Source organism: Scylla paramamosain, chromosome 34 (genome assembly GCF_035594125.1).
Source record: "Scylla paramamosain isolate STU-SP2022 chromosome 34, ASM3559412v1, whole genome shotgun sequence".
NCBI lineage: Eukaryota > Metazoa > Arthropoda > Malacostraca > Decapoda > Portunidae > Scylla > Scylla paramamosain.
Genome location: NC_087184.1, coordinates 9645330 through 9658102, shown reverse-complemented (window position 1 = coordinate 9658102; position 12773 = coordinate 9645330). Strand labels below are relative to the sequence as shown.

Genomic DNA, 12773 nt, shown 5'->3' with positions numbered 1-12773 from the left:
CTAACTCCGTCAAAATACCAACATTTTTATTTTCTGTAAATGATTTTAGTTATTGTCTATATTCATGTTAACAAAAAGAGTATTATTCTGTTCTTTGGGAAACAGTTTAGGAAAGAAACTGGGTTAATAAACAAACAGAAACAAATGAAGGGGGCGGGAAGACGGAAGATGAAGGAGACTTAGGAGAACAGTGGGCACTCCGCCATCTGTGTGTAAGTAACTGGAAACCCGAGAGAAAAATAATATTCTCCGTTACCCACCGGTGTTGATGTGTCTGTGTTATATCAGAAGGAAAATTAGTTACTGCTGAATACTTCTTCACAGCGTCCCCAGTAAATGCAGCAGCAGTGTCCAGTTGTAAGTAGATTTGAAGTATTACCGCCCTGGTTTGTTTACATCCACCACCATCACCAACCCAGTCACGCTCGGCGACACCTGTGGCGGGGTAATACTTTTGTTTTTTTTCATTTTCCCTTGTGTTTTGGTAGTGTTTGTCGCCCTTTTTAGTTTCTCCTGCTTTGTGGATCATCGTATGGTTGTGTACTGGGATAATAGAGTGTATAAATGTTTAATTATTACGGTAGGGTTCCTTTTGTTCTCTTGCTGTAAGTGGTGTTGCCGAGCAAAGGTGTTTGTGCTTGGCTGCCGCAAGGTTGTGTCATGTTGGGTTGTGATCGCCACTTATTAGGTTCGTGGGAGTTGACATTTCAAGTGCAGTTGTGGGTATCATTTCAGCCTTACACCAGTCTCAAAATGGCTTCTTACCCTTCTCGTCATCTGAGCTTCTTATTCAGAGTAATTTGAACCCCATATATATATATATATATATATATATATATATATATATATATATATATATATATATATATATATATATATATATATATATACCCAGCATTTGTAATGCTGGCAGTGATTTTAAAGATTTATTTGTTTTATGGTGAAGTAAGCTCGCTCATCCCCCATGACAACGCTCAGACGTGTGATGGATAGGCAGTAACTGATCTTCCCCGGTGAAGATTAGACTTGGTTACAGTTTGCAGAGTCTCTATTCCCAAAGTCATGCTATCATGCAAGTTGAATTAACTCCTGCACTTCAGTCTTGGACATTTGACAGTGAAGAACTCAAAACGAAATCAAACTAAATATTTTAACTTTATAGTGAGTGGAGATAAGCTATTGAGAAAACCAGTGTTAATAACATGCATATTATATTATATAGGCTGGGCAAATGCATCATCAAGTGGTTAGTTTTTAATATTAGCCTGCTGTTGATTTATATATGAACCATTATATGACCATTATTTTTCCTTAACCTGATTGATGGTATTGTTGCAGCTTGTTAAGCTTGCTGACCAAGAAGTGGCCTTGACAACATAATCTGTCCTTCTACCATGTGATCTTTCAAGGAAATGGTAAGTTTAAAGCAACAGTATATATCCATTACCTAGTCATTTCTTTTTTTGTCTTTTTATGGAATTAGCACATCGAGGATTTTTTTTTTTGTAATTATGGTAAACCCCACCTAAGTTGGAGCCAAATACCTTGGATATTGGATAGGTCGGACACTTTTGTGCCCTTGGATAAGTGTCAGATATCTTGGATTGTCAGCCAGGATATACAAGAAGTTGGAAACTTGTGCTCACAGTTAGACACATGATATCTCAAATTGTTCTAGATACTTGGGGGGAAGTTGGATATTTGAATAGACATTGATATATGTCTAATGTACTATTATACTGTAGAGCATTACATCTTGTGTTATCCTTCTTAGTTATCCAAATAAAGAAATAGGAGAAAATAACCACTAGCTGAAATGATCTTTGCTTTTAATACAATTACAAGGTGAGGTGAGTGGGGGACGCAGTGATGTGGTCAGTGCTACCAGTGCTTAAGCAAAGATTTTTCAAGATGTGCACCAGAAAAGATGTTAAAACGTTAAGGATTGAATATTAAATACATAATTTAAATATCAAATATTTATTTTTTCCCTATACAGTGCATAATATATAGCCAGCTGGCATTTACAATCATATGCACACTGGAAACATTTCCTTTTCTCTGTACAGCTTTTTTCTGCTGTGCCAAGCACAGTCCTGTCTGACTCTGGGGGTGGTACTTATAAAAAGTCATAAGTACCCTTAATTCTGCTCATAGCTATGAAAAATTCATAACTTTGTCATAAGGAGACTGGGTGTTTAATAACCTCTTTCAAAGCTATGAGTGAATTTGTTATTCGCTAGCTGCTAGAAATAGCAGACATATACATGAAATATACATAAATTAATAGAGAAAGGGATTAGAAAGGTGAAGATGTATATTACTTAGCTTTTTAATGTAGTAATTATGGTGCATTTCTTTTAAATATAGAAAATTAGTGCATAAAACAAGACCTGCTGCCAGAGGGCAGCCTCAAATGTAAACAGTATCAAGCAATCACCACTTGAGCTCCACGTGTGACATTTGTATCAGCACAAAACAACATCAGCAACATGGACACAGCTGGTCCTGCTGCATTCACCCTAAGAGGACAAGAAAACCTAATTGGTCTCTAGGTGAATCTTGCTGCTTATTAAGGCTTTGTAAAGAACATCTCTGGAGAAAGTGTTTTGTTGGTCTCAGAACCACTGGCCACACCAAGTCTGTGACAAGAACAATACCAATATGGCCTAATCTGTATCTTTTAGTGAGTTCAGCATCACTAAGCTCAATGAGAATGTCTCTCCTTTCATGAAATTCTCTTGCCGCACACTGACTTGTTGCTCAGCCATGTTGGCTTATGGGTAATTCTTAAGCCTTATGATGCCTCTGACCTAGTCATAGTGGTGCAGCGAACTTAGGAAAATTTCATAGTGCTTTATGAAATATTTATGAAAAATACCCACCATTTTAAAGGCTTATGAGATTCATAGCCTTATGACTTTTTATAAGTACAACCTCTGCTGTGTTTACTGTTCTTCATGATGGTTTCTAAGGCTACATCTAGTTCACACACATCTGCTGCTGCTCCTAGGAAGCTGAAGTCACTGTCCCTTGCTTAGATGTTTTTTATTGATCATAAGAAGGGAATGACCTGTTTTTAATTAATAAGGTAAACAGTGACAATTTTTAATGCTTAGGGTTGCTTAACTGTTCAGGTACATGTAAGCTTCATTTTCTTTAACAGAAAGGAATATTTTTTACCCTTGGTAATTAGTTTATTCACCTCAGTATTCTCCAAAAAAATGGCAAAGCTTACTGGAGCAGGCATGGTATAGCACCATGTTAGCTCCAGTAGTGATGATTTTAATGTTTCAGAGTTTTTTGCCTGTTTTTGAAGTCTTTACAGACCTTTGTCAAAACCAATGATCTCTGTAATTGCAACACAAAAAAAAAAAAAAAAAAAAAAAAAAAAATTGCAAATTGTATAAATTTATCAGGTATGATGCCAAGTGGTTGACCCTGCACAACATCACTCAGGAGTGGTTTCACACTGTGTTCGATCCAGCAGTTAGACAGTACCAGACCTGCTGCTGTGGAATTGCTACAGAGGATGTGAAGGCACTGCTTCTCTTGAATAATGCTCCAGCTCATTCTTCTGCTGCAAAGTTTTCCAGCAAGGATGGCAGGATTAAGACATCTTCCTGCCTCTCAGCACTGCCACCTTGATCCAGCCAGTGGATTAAGGTGTTATTGAAAGTGCCAAGAGGCACTACAGAAATCTGTTCTTAAGCCATTACCTGGTGGTGACTAAGGATGGAATGGATGACTCTGACTATTTGAACACAAGATGCCAGAAGACAATGTAAAATTTTTTAAATTACATTCTGAAAGATGTAATTTTCAGCTGTTCTGAGGCATGGAAGCAATTGCCCCTGATAACTCTTAAGAAAGCCTGGTGCAGACTGCTAGAAACGATAAAGATTCCTGCTCTTGGTCATGATCTATTTCAGGGCTTTGAGACCTTGATATGACATTGGCATGTTGACACAGATTAGCCAGGGTGGGTTGCATTAGGAGGAAGTCCAGGAACAGCTGGAAGATTTTGAAGTGTCTGGGTACCACCATGACACAGAGGAAGAGATAGCAGGGAAAATGATGCATCCTGAGACTCCTGTGGAAGAAGTGAAGAAACAGCAAGTTAGCTATTTTTTAACTGACTCCTCAGAATTATTGACAATGTGGTAGGCTTCTGGTTAACCACTATGAAGTGCTGAGCATTGTGAGGATGCAGCTTCCTCACCTGCAGGAAGAAAAGATGGTCCAGCCAAAAATATCCTAATTTTTCTAGCCAGTTAGCTAAAGAATGCAGACCCTGTCTGAGGAATTGGCAAATTCAACCACCTCCTCCTTTGTTGTTACAGTTGCCTCCACAGGAAGTTCTTCATTTGTTTCCACCTCTTCAGCAAGCACAGAAAATATTACAACTGTACAGTGAGTGTAAGTGCCATTCAGAGTGATTAAACATTATTTTTTATAATTTTTCTTTACAGTATTTACTAGCCTAGAGATTGTGAAGTGATTTCATTGTCCAGTGTACAATGCAATTTTTTTGTAATTTTGTGTGGAATAAAAGTTTTACAATGCCATGTTTAGTGATTTTGTCTGAAAGGTGACAGAATGATACATTAGACTTCCCCCTGATAACTCATATTTTCTGATACCTTGAATTGGCGTTCTCCCCAATTAATCTGACTTTGGCAGGGTTTACTGTAATGAGAGAGAGAGAGAGAGAGAGGTTGGGTGAGGTTATTCTTCCTTTCCTGTGCATTTAATTCCTGATAATAATCCTTACTCATTTTTCCTTCATGCTGTGTTCCTTTCTTTGTCAGATGTAGAAATGAATTGTGTTTAGGATCAAAATATGTAAAGTCTGAGCTAAAGATTATTAGTTTCTTTTAGTGGATATTGTGATGTAATGACATTTGTTACTTTGCAGGTTGATACAAGATTGTGACCAATCAAGAATGCCTGACCTAAATTCCACTCAGCTGTGGAAAGGACATTGGTGGTGCAGATAACATATGTTTGTGCAAGAAGAGAACTTAGCCTCCATCTCCAGTTGTGTAAGTGTATTCAGACTTACTTTCAGAAATCTAAATCCAAGTGAGTTATATACTAGATGGGCTCTACACAATCAATAGCAGTCCAGATTATAAGGAGCCATTAGAACAGTTTGTGTCTCTAGCTTCAGTAATATGGAAGATTCATTGGAGGAAGGAGAGTCTCAAAGTAATTCTGTAAAATCATCTCTCTTGTTTGAGGATGAAGGCACAGCCAGCCATTGTGACCTTAAGAAAATGGAGAAGCAAGGTGACAAGAGTGAGGCAGACCAAAATGTTTTACAGAATGAGAGTGAGATAGTGCCAGAATGCATTCAGGATAACTCTGGTACTAAGCTGAGTGACGGAGGGAGTGGAGGTGACTGTTCTAGTGAGGGAGGCATGATGAGTGAGTGTGCTAATGAGAACAGAGAGAAAGGGAAGGGTATTGAAAGTATTCATGATGGTGAAAATATCCAAAGTGAAGCAGATGGTGAAGATAACGAAGTAGATGAGCCTGAAACTTCTTCCGAGACATTGGATGTTGCCAAAGAAAATGATGATTCAAATGAAAATTGGGATATTTTTGAAGGGGTGAGAGAGGTTATAGGAAGCCACTCTGCAACACATGAGGGTGAAAGTGATGTAGATGAGAACAATGAAGAAAAAGCTGCTGAGAATACATTTCATGTTGGCGATGAAAGTAACATGAACTCTGACTCAGGAGGTTTTGAGAATGAAGAAAACAACCAGAATATGAGTAGTTTCATCTTGGAAAGTGATGAGAATGAAGAGGATAGTAAAAGTATGAACATCTCTGGTTCAGAAGGTGATGATAATAGAGAGGATACCCAAAATATGAATAGTTTTGACTCAAGTGTCGGTGATAATGATATTAGTTTATATTTAAGCAGTTCTCCTGAAATGGAAGTCAGCAAAAATGAAGAAACCAGACAAACAGTGAATAATTCTGTCATTGAAGGTGGTGAAAATGAAGAGGCCAGCCAAGCAATTAATAGTTCTAGTTTGGATGACATTGAAAATGAAGATGTTAGCCAAAGTACAATTAAATCTGACTTACAAGACAATGAAAATAGAGAGAACAATCAATCAATGTCTAGTTCTGGCTTGGAAAGTGAAGAAAATGAAGAAAACAGTCAAGTGATGTGTAATTCTGGCATGGAAAGCAATGAAAATGAGAACTGCCAAGTGGTAACTGGTTCTGTCATGGAGGGCAGTGGAAATGTGAATACTCTGATTAGAATGGAAGAAGGTAACAGGATGGAAGTAGTGAATGAAAATAGTTCAGAAATTAAACATAATATGACTTTCCCTGATGGAGAAAAAGATAATAGTGTGCTGAATGAGGAGGACACTCAAGAAAGTAACAAGGAAGGGAATACAGAAGAGGAGAGTGATATAGAGACAAAAAATAATGCTAACAGCTATGTTATCCAAGAGCAACTTGAAGACTTTGCCAAAGAAACACAGGGCTGCCTTGGGGCTAAGGAATCAAGACTGAAAGACACACAAGAGCACTCCATGAAAAGAAGTTTAGTAGAGGAAGAAAAAATAGCTGAATCAGATAATTCTGTACAGAATCCTGAAATAAGTGAACAACAAGAGCAGGATTTGAGAATAATGACAGAGGAAAAAGAAAAGGATACAGAACTGGCAATTGAATCAAGAAGAAAAGAAAAAGAGGAAGAGGTGCAGTCTGAAGCAGAACAAGAAGGGATGGAAACTGAAGGGTATAGAGTAGAGGGTGAGGAACAAGGTGAAAGTAAAGGAGTTACAATTCAGGGAAAGGATGAGGAAAATAAGACTCCAACAGATGCAGAAAATGACAAATTTTGTGAAAAAGAACAATTAGAGAAGGAAGAAAGATATATAGATGTGCAGGAAATTAATGTAAATAAAGAGAATGACAAAACACAGAAATCAGTAGACAAAGAACTTGAACAGTCAAATAGAAGAGATGCAGCAACAGAGGAAAGTGACATAGGCAGAGGCAAAGACTGGATTACCACAGTTGATCATGATGAGCCAGATAAAGATGCACATCATTTAGATCAGTTAAATATGAATGAACAGTCACTAAAACTAACAAATGAGACTAAATCAAAACCACAGCAAGAAAAAATAGATACAGATATGCATGAAGTGACACTATCTGAAGATGTGCAGAATCAAGCTGGTGCTGAGGAGATAACTGGGAAAAATACTGATCAGCACGAGGGAGTGAATGTGACGAAAGATATGCTAAATCAGGTTGACAAACACAGAATAGCTGGCAAGGATGTGAGTGTGAAGGCAGATACATCACAAGAATCAACTCAAGAGGAAATATCACAGAATCCAAATGAGGAAATTGGATCAGAATCCCAAGAAATTAAGAAAAATGAAATCAGTTGCAGAAGCAGGGAAGAAGAAAACATAAGTGAAAAGGTGATGGTGCAACAAAGTGGAACTACAAATCAAGCTACAGAAAAAATGGATGAAGTGATGGTAGTGTGTCAAAATACATCTACAAGTCAAGTTAGTAAGGAATCAGAACACCCTGGAGGAGAGACCAGCAGTAAATGTGATAATTCTAGAACAGTGAAGCATAAAGACACTGTCACTGCAGCTTCAGCATGCAAAAAGAAGCTAAGCAGCTCATGCAGTGAAAACACAGTTACTGGTAAGATGTCACCTGGTCAGCAAAACATAGCCAAAAAGTCCTTTAGTAAAAAGACACCAAGAGCTGCAGTCTACAGACAGCAGCCATCCACACTGAAAACATGGTCAGAGGAGCAAAATGCAGAAGACTCGGATGATTTGGATATTGTGGTACTCTCAGAAACTATTAAGAAACCTGTGAACCCTATAAAGTTTGCTGGAATAACCCTGGTATGCAATACATGTCACTATCTGTGGAATGACGAGGTACTGAATGCAATCTTTGATGGCAACAAGAGTGTGACAGTCAACTCAAAAATTACCTATGGGGCCATCATGTGCTTCAGTAGTTATGCAGATGTTCATTATCCACAGAACAAGGAAAAGGCAGTGAGAAATGTCCTAGAGCGAGCTGACCTGGGGAAGAACATCGGAAATATGAAGATACAAGAAGTTGTTGAGTGGCTGAGGTACTTGATGAGAACTGGGTCAGTGACTTGTTGTACAGTCTTTGATGCTGTGTACAACCCGAAAACTGCTGATGTGATGCTGTCAGCCTTACTAAGTACAGAGCCTGCAAGTCAAAAGGAAAATGAAACTTGGAAATCAAAGCAGCAAAGTGCAAGTAAGGTTAAGGGAAAGACTCCCAAAAGCCAGAGTAGCTGCACATCCAAAAAAAAACACAGAGCTGGAGCATCTTCAAGGATAACCACACTATCCACCAATACCACTAGTGCCAAGAAAATTACTCCATCTCAGCTAAGTGAAGCCAAGAAAGTTCAAGGCACTAATGTTAGGGGCAATTCAAGTACTCAGCCCAAGAAACTTACAACCACTTTGGAAAAGCAAGATATGCATCCTAGTGAAACATCTGTTACCTCCCCTATGGATGATTCACAGAGTTTGAACAAAAACCATGTTATAAAGGAGTGCAGTGTTTACCTGGGAAAACCTGTGGCAATATCATCACAACAAAGAATATGTTCTCCTGTCAGCAGCTCATCTGACAGATCTTCAGCTACAAAACGGCCCCTTACAGAGGAAGAGGATAAAATGTTGCAATCCAGGAAGAAAGGGAAAAGTTTGAGACGTTCATTGAGTCATGAAGAATCAACTGATACAAACAGTTCGTCAGAGTCAAGTGTTAAAGATGCTGTTGAGTTGCCTCTGAATGAAAATTCTACTACAGACTTGTCTTCAGAGTATGCTAGCAAAGGCTCCTTTAAAGATTCTGATGAGAATAACACAATGTCTGAATGGAGTGAGAGTAACCTGGATGCATCAGAGAATGAGGAAAGCTCACTAGAGCACTCATCTGACATTGTCACTATGAAATCATCAAATCACTTGGCTGATAAGAAGAGCATGACTGAATCAGAACAAAGTACTGCAAAAGTGAAGGAAGATATTGGTGAAAAGGACCAGATGAAAGCAGAAGGAAATAGGAAGGGCAAAACTAAACTAGATGACAGAAGTGAAGCAGTTGCAAGACACAATAACAAAGATATAAAGTGTTCCAACAGGAAAGAGAAAATTGGTAAAACTAATAGTAAAGATGCAGAAGATCAGACACTTGCACACAAATCAGAGGCCTCCCCAGATGATGCTGTAAGTAACATTATCAAGTCACAAGATCATAGCAGAGATACTGAAGAATACGACTTACAAAGAATCAACAGGAATGAGGAAGCAGAGAAAACCATGACAAATGATACAGAAGTTAGAAAACATGAGAAATGGGAGAGAAATAAAGAAGCAAACAAGACAAATGCAGGAACTGAAAGATGTGAGAAGAATGAGAAAAGTGGGGATGTCAACACTGATGAAGAAACTGAAAAGCATGACAAAAATAAAGAAACTGAGAAAAGAAACATGAAAGAAAAGAATGAGAAAACTGGGGATGTCAACACTGATGAAACAACTAAAAAGCTTGACAAAAATGAGGAAACTGAGATAAAAAACATGAAAGAGAAGAATGGGAAAACTGGGGATGTCAACACTGATGAAGACACTATAAAGTATGACAAAAATAAGGAAACTGAGAAAAGAAACATGCAAGATGCAAAAGCTGGACATGAAAAACATGACAGAAATGAAGAAGATATGGAAGATGCAGAAATTGAAAGACATGAGAGAAGTGAGGATTTCATCACGAAAGATACAGATATTAAGAGACATGACAAAACTAAGAAGATTGGTGAGATTAACATGATTGATGATGAACAGGTTGTGTCCACTGTTGAATCAGTAGGAAATACAGCCGAGCATGAAGACCTTGGTGAAAAGGTCAAAAGGCATGACAGAAAGAATATTGAACTTTTGAGTGGAAATACAGAATCTGAGGATGCCAACATGAAAGATGCAAAAGAACAAACTGTCATAGAGAAACAAGATATTTCCTCAGGTATATTATCAGGAAACGGCTTTACAAATCAGGTAAAAAGATCAGCTGAGGGCTCCAGTACCCATTCTTCAAAGAGGCAAAAGTTATCAGATGAAGCAAGAGAAAAGTCACCAGGAGACACACAAACCCAAGAAACCAAGAATCTCACTGAAGTTGTGGAAGGAGTGCCATCAGAGCTTCAGAGGAGGACAAGGGCAAGGATTGAAACTCAACGTTTGTGCTCAACTGATTCAAAAGAATCAGAAAGTTCTATGCCAGCTTCATTTGAAGGTATGGAAAACTCTCCTTCAAGTGAGCTGTCTCCAAACTGTGAGTCCTCTGATGAGTCTGATGAAAATACCAGCAAGCCAAGACTTGTATCTAAAGAAAAGACAGAGGAAAAGATTTTGAAGAGTCCAAGAGTCTTGAGATCCAGGTCACAAAGAGCAGTATCCAAGAAATTTGTGTCTTCCAGTGAGACATCATCTGACAGCAATGACCAGCCAATGTCTACAGATGATTCGGTGCCTCAGTCAAGAACTTGTATTGATTATCAACCTGTGGCATCTGCTAAAAGCAATGAGGAATCTGAGAATATATTGGTCCAAAAGTTAGGGCTAAATATCAGTGCCATTGATTTGTACTGCAATACTACGGATAGTAAGATGCCCACCAACAGAGACATGGCAAATATTCCTCGACAAAGAGGCAGACTCAGTAAAGCTTTGGAAGCCATGTTAAGGGAACGTTCAAACTTGGATGGAGTTGCAAAAGAAGCCTTTGACTTGCTTCCATATGAACATCACAATATAATAGGTCCTGCGAATAACAAAGAACGTTATCTCACAAACCAGGAACTTCTTGTGTTGCAAAACATTTGTGTCCTCAATCCTGAAGCTCCTGATGTGGACATGTTCTATCAGATCCTGATTCAGGTGCTGCTGGCTCGCAGGCAAGTGTTACTGGTACCCAATAGCCTTGCTCTCCTGGTGGTGGCAGAGAAGGTCCGCAGGGAGTTCAACCGTGCAAAGAGAAAAGGAAACCACAGTGAATATTTAGCTCAAGACTGGGATCCATGCAAAATCTACACAACTGAGGATTTCTGGCTTGCAGAGAAGAAACCTCCAAAGGTACCTACTGTCCGAACTGTGCTGTCCATATTCTGCTTATGGAAGAACTTGGAGAAGCGTGTCCCCATCTCCCTTCCCATAGCATTAGAGGAGCTGTGTAGGAATCTGGTATTATGGGATGTGGACAAAATAGGAATATGTGTAAAACTTTACTCAAGGTATTGCACTTTCCTGTATGAAGAAAAAAATCCAAGCTTGGCTGAAATCTTCCTGAATCAACCATTTATTGGCTCCAAGACCAAGCTGCAGAAGAAATTGTTGTATAGCAAGGAGGATAATTCTAAGGACAATTCAGGAAACATTTCATCGAAACATAACATGAATGTGACAGAAAATGATGTGCAAGCATTGCTGAAGCAGTGCCTGGAGGCTGAAGAAGCTGCACTCCGCTCTTCTCATCCTAGGGAAGAGGAGTGGTTCAGGAAATGTGTTCAGGCTTTGAAAGACAAAGTAGATGCATATAAGAAGGAAATTCAGTTAATTCAAAAAGTTACCAAGGATACTGAAAAGAAAAAGTTCCAACTCCTCTCCAAGTTGAACAGCTCAGAGTATGAGGACCTTCCACAAGACTTAGGCAAGACCACTGAGACTCTGTACCGCCTGCTGGCCAAGAGAACCACCAAGTTTGAAATGTTGAAGGAGGCAGAATACACAGCTGCCAAGGAGACCAACAAAGTGCCCAGGCTCTCCCCCTCTGTACTAAAAGTTGTTGACCTCGGGGAGGATGTCTCAGAAAGTATGAAGGAGCTGGTGTATGAACTCCTTTTGAATGAAGTGGATGTAGAGGAGATGAGGCCTGTGTTGTGCACCATTGTGGAGAACATGACCAATGACAACCTTTCAGCTGTGCCTAGTAATTCGTGGATCAGAAATTTTGCCCGAATTACTGGGCTTAAGGTCAAACCTCGTAACAATATTGTGCTTTAATAACTTTGTATACGGTCTGTAGGGATTTGAAAATGCAATTTTTAAGGAATTATGAAATTAAAGATTGGTCTGTCCTTATGATGTTTAAAATTTTCTTATGTAAATTCAATTAATTATTCTTGCCATTCTCAAAGACAGTTTATTTTAATGTACTTGTGATTTTGGAATGTTTATCAGGCATGGTCTTGTTCTTGCTTTGTATGCTGTGTTTGGATAAGATTTGTATCAGTATTACAATATATTTTACTGTATAATGTGAAAGTATCTTAATGTAAATGTAATGTTTTATGTTTTCTCATCTTAGATTTTGTTAAAGTATCTTAGCATATTTTATTACTTGCCATATATATATATATATATATATATATATATATATATATATATATATATATATATATATATATATATATATTGATTTGAACTTAATTGGTTCTTTTGGGCTGTTTGAATTGGGGAAACATTTTATTCCATTCATATTAATGTAAAAAGAATTAATCCATTCCAGGTCCCAAAATCCTACTTTTTTTTATTTTCATGAATTTATGTTGTGTCCTATTGTTGTATTTTGTTCTATATATAATTTAGGTTATTTACATTAATTTCTATAATGAATGCAAATAACCTAAATTATATACAGAAAAAAATGCAGTA

At 38.1% G+C, this 12773-nt stretch overlaps 1 protein-coding gene across 3 annotated transcripts; it reads left to right on the top strand.

Annotated features, from left to right (window-relative positions):
- The first annotated feature begins 136 nt into the window (after positions 1 to 136).
- On the top strand, positions 137 to 12376 carry LOC135090118 (kinesin-related protein 4-like). 3 transcript variants are annotated; one of them, XM_063986486.1, is made up of 3 exons: positions 137 to 212; positions 1339 to 1415; positions 4919 to 12376. In XM_063986486.1, exon 3 carries the CDS (start codon positions 5178 to 5180, stop codon positions 12120 to 12122), a length of 6945 nt encoding a protein of 2314 aa, XP_063842556.1. In that variant the 5' UTR covers positions 137 to 212; positions 1339 to 1415; positions 4919 to 5177; the 3' UTR covers positions 12123 to 12376. The 3 variants fall into 3 exon arrangements, with proteins under 3 accessions (XP_063842556.1, XP_063842554.1, XP_063842555.1); XM_063986484.1 differs by having other exon boundaries at positions 171 to 357; XM_063986485.1 differs by having other exon boundaries at positions 171 to 445.
- Positions 12377 to 12773: the final 397 nt, after the last annotated feature.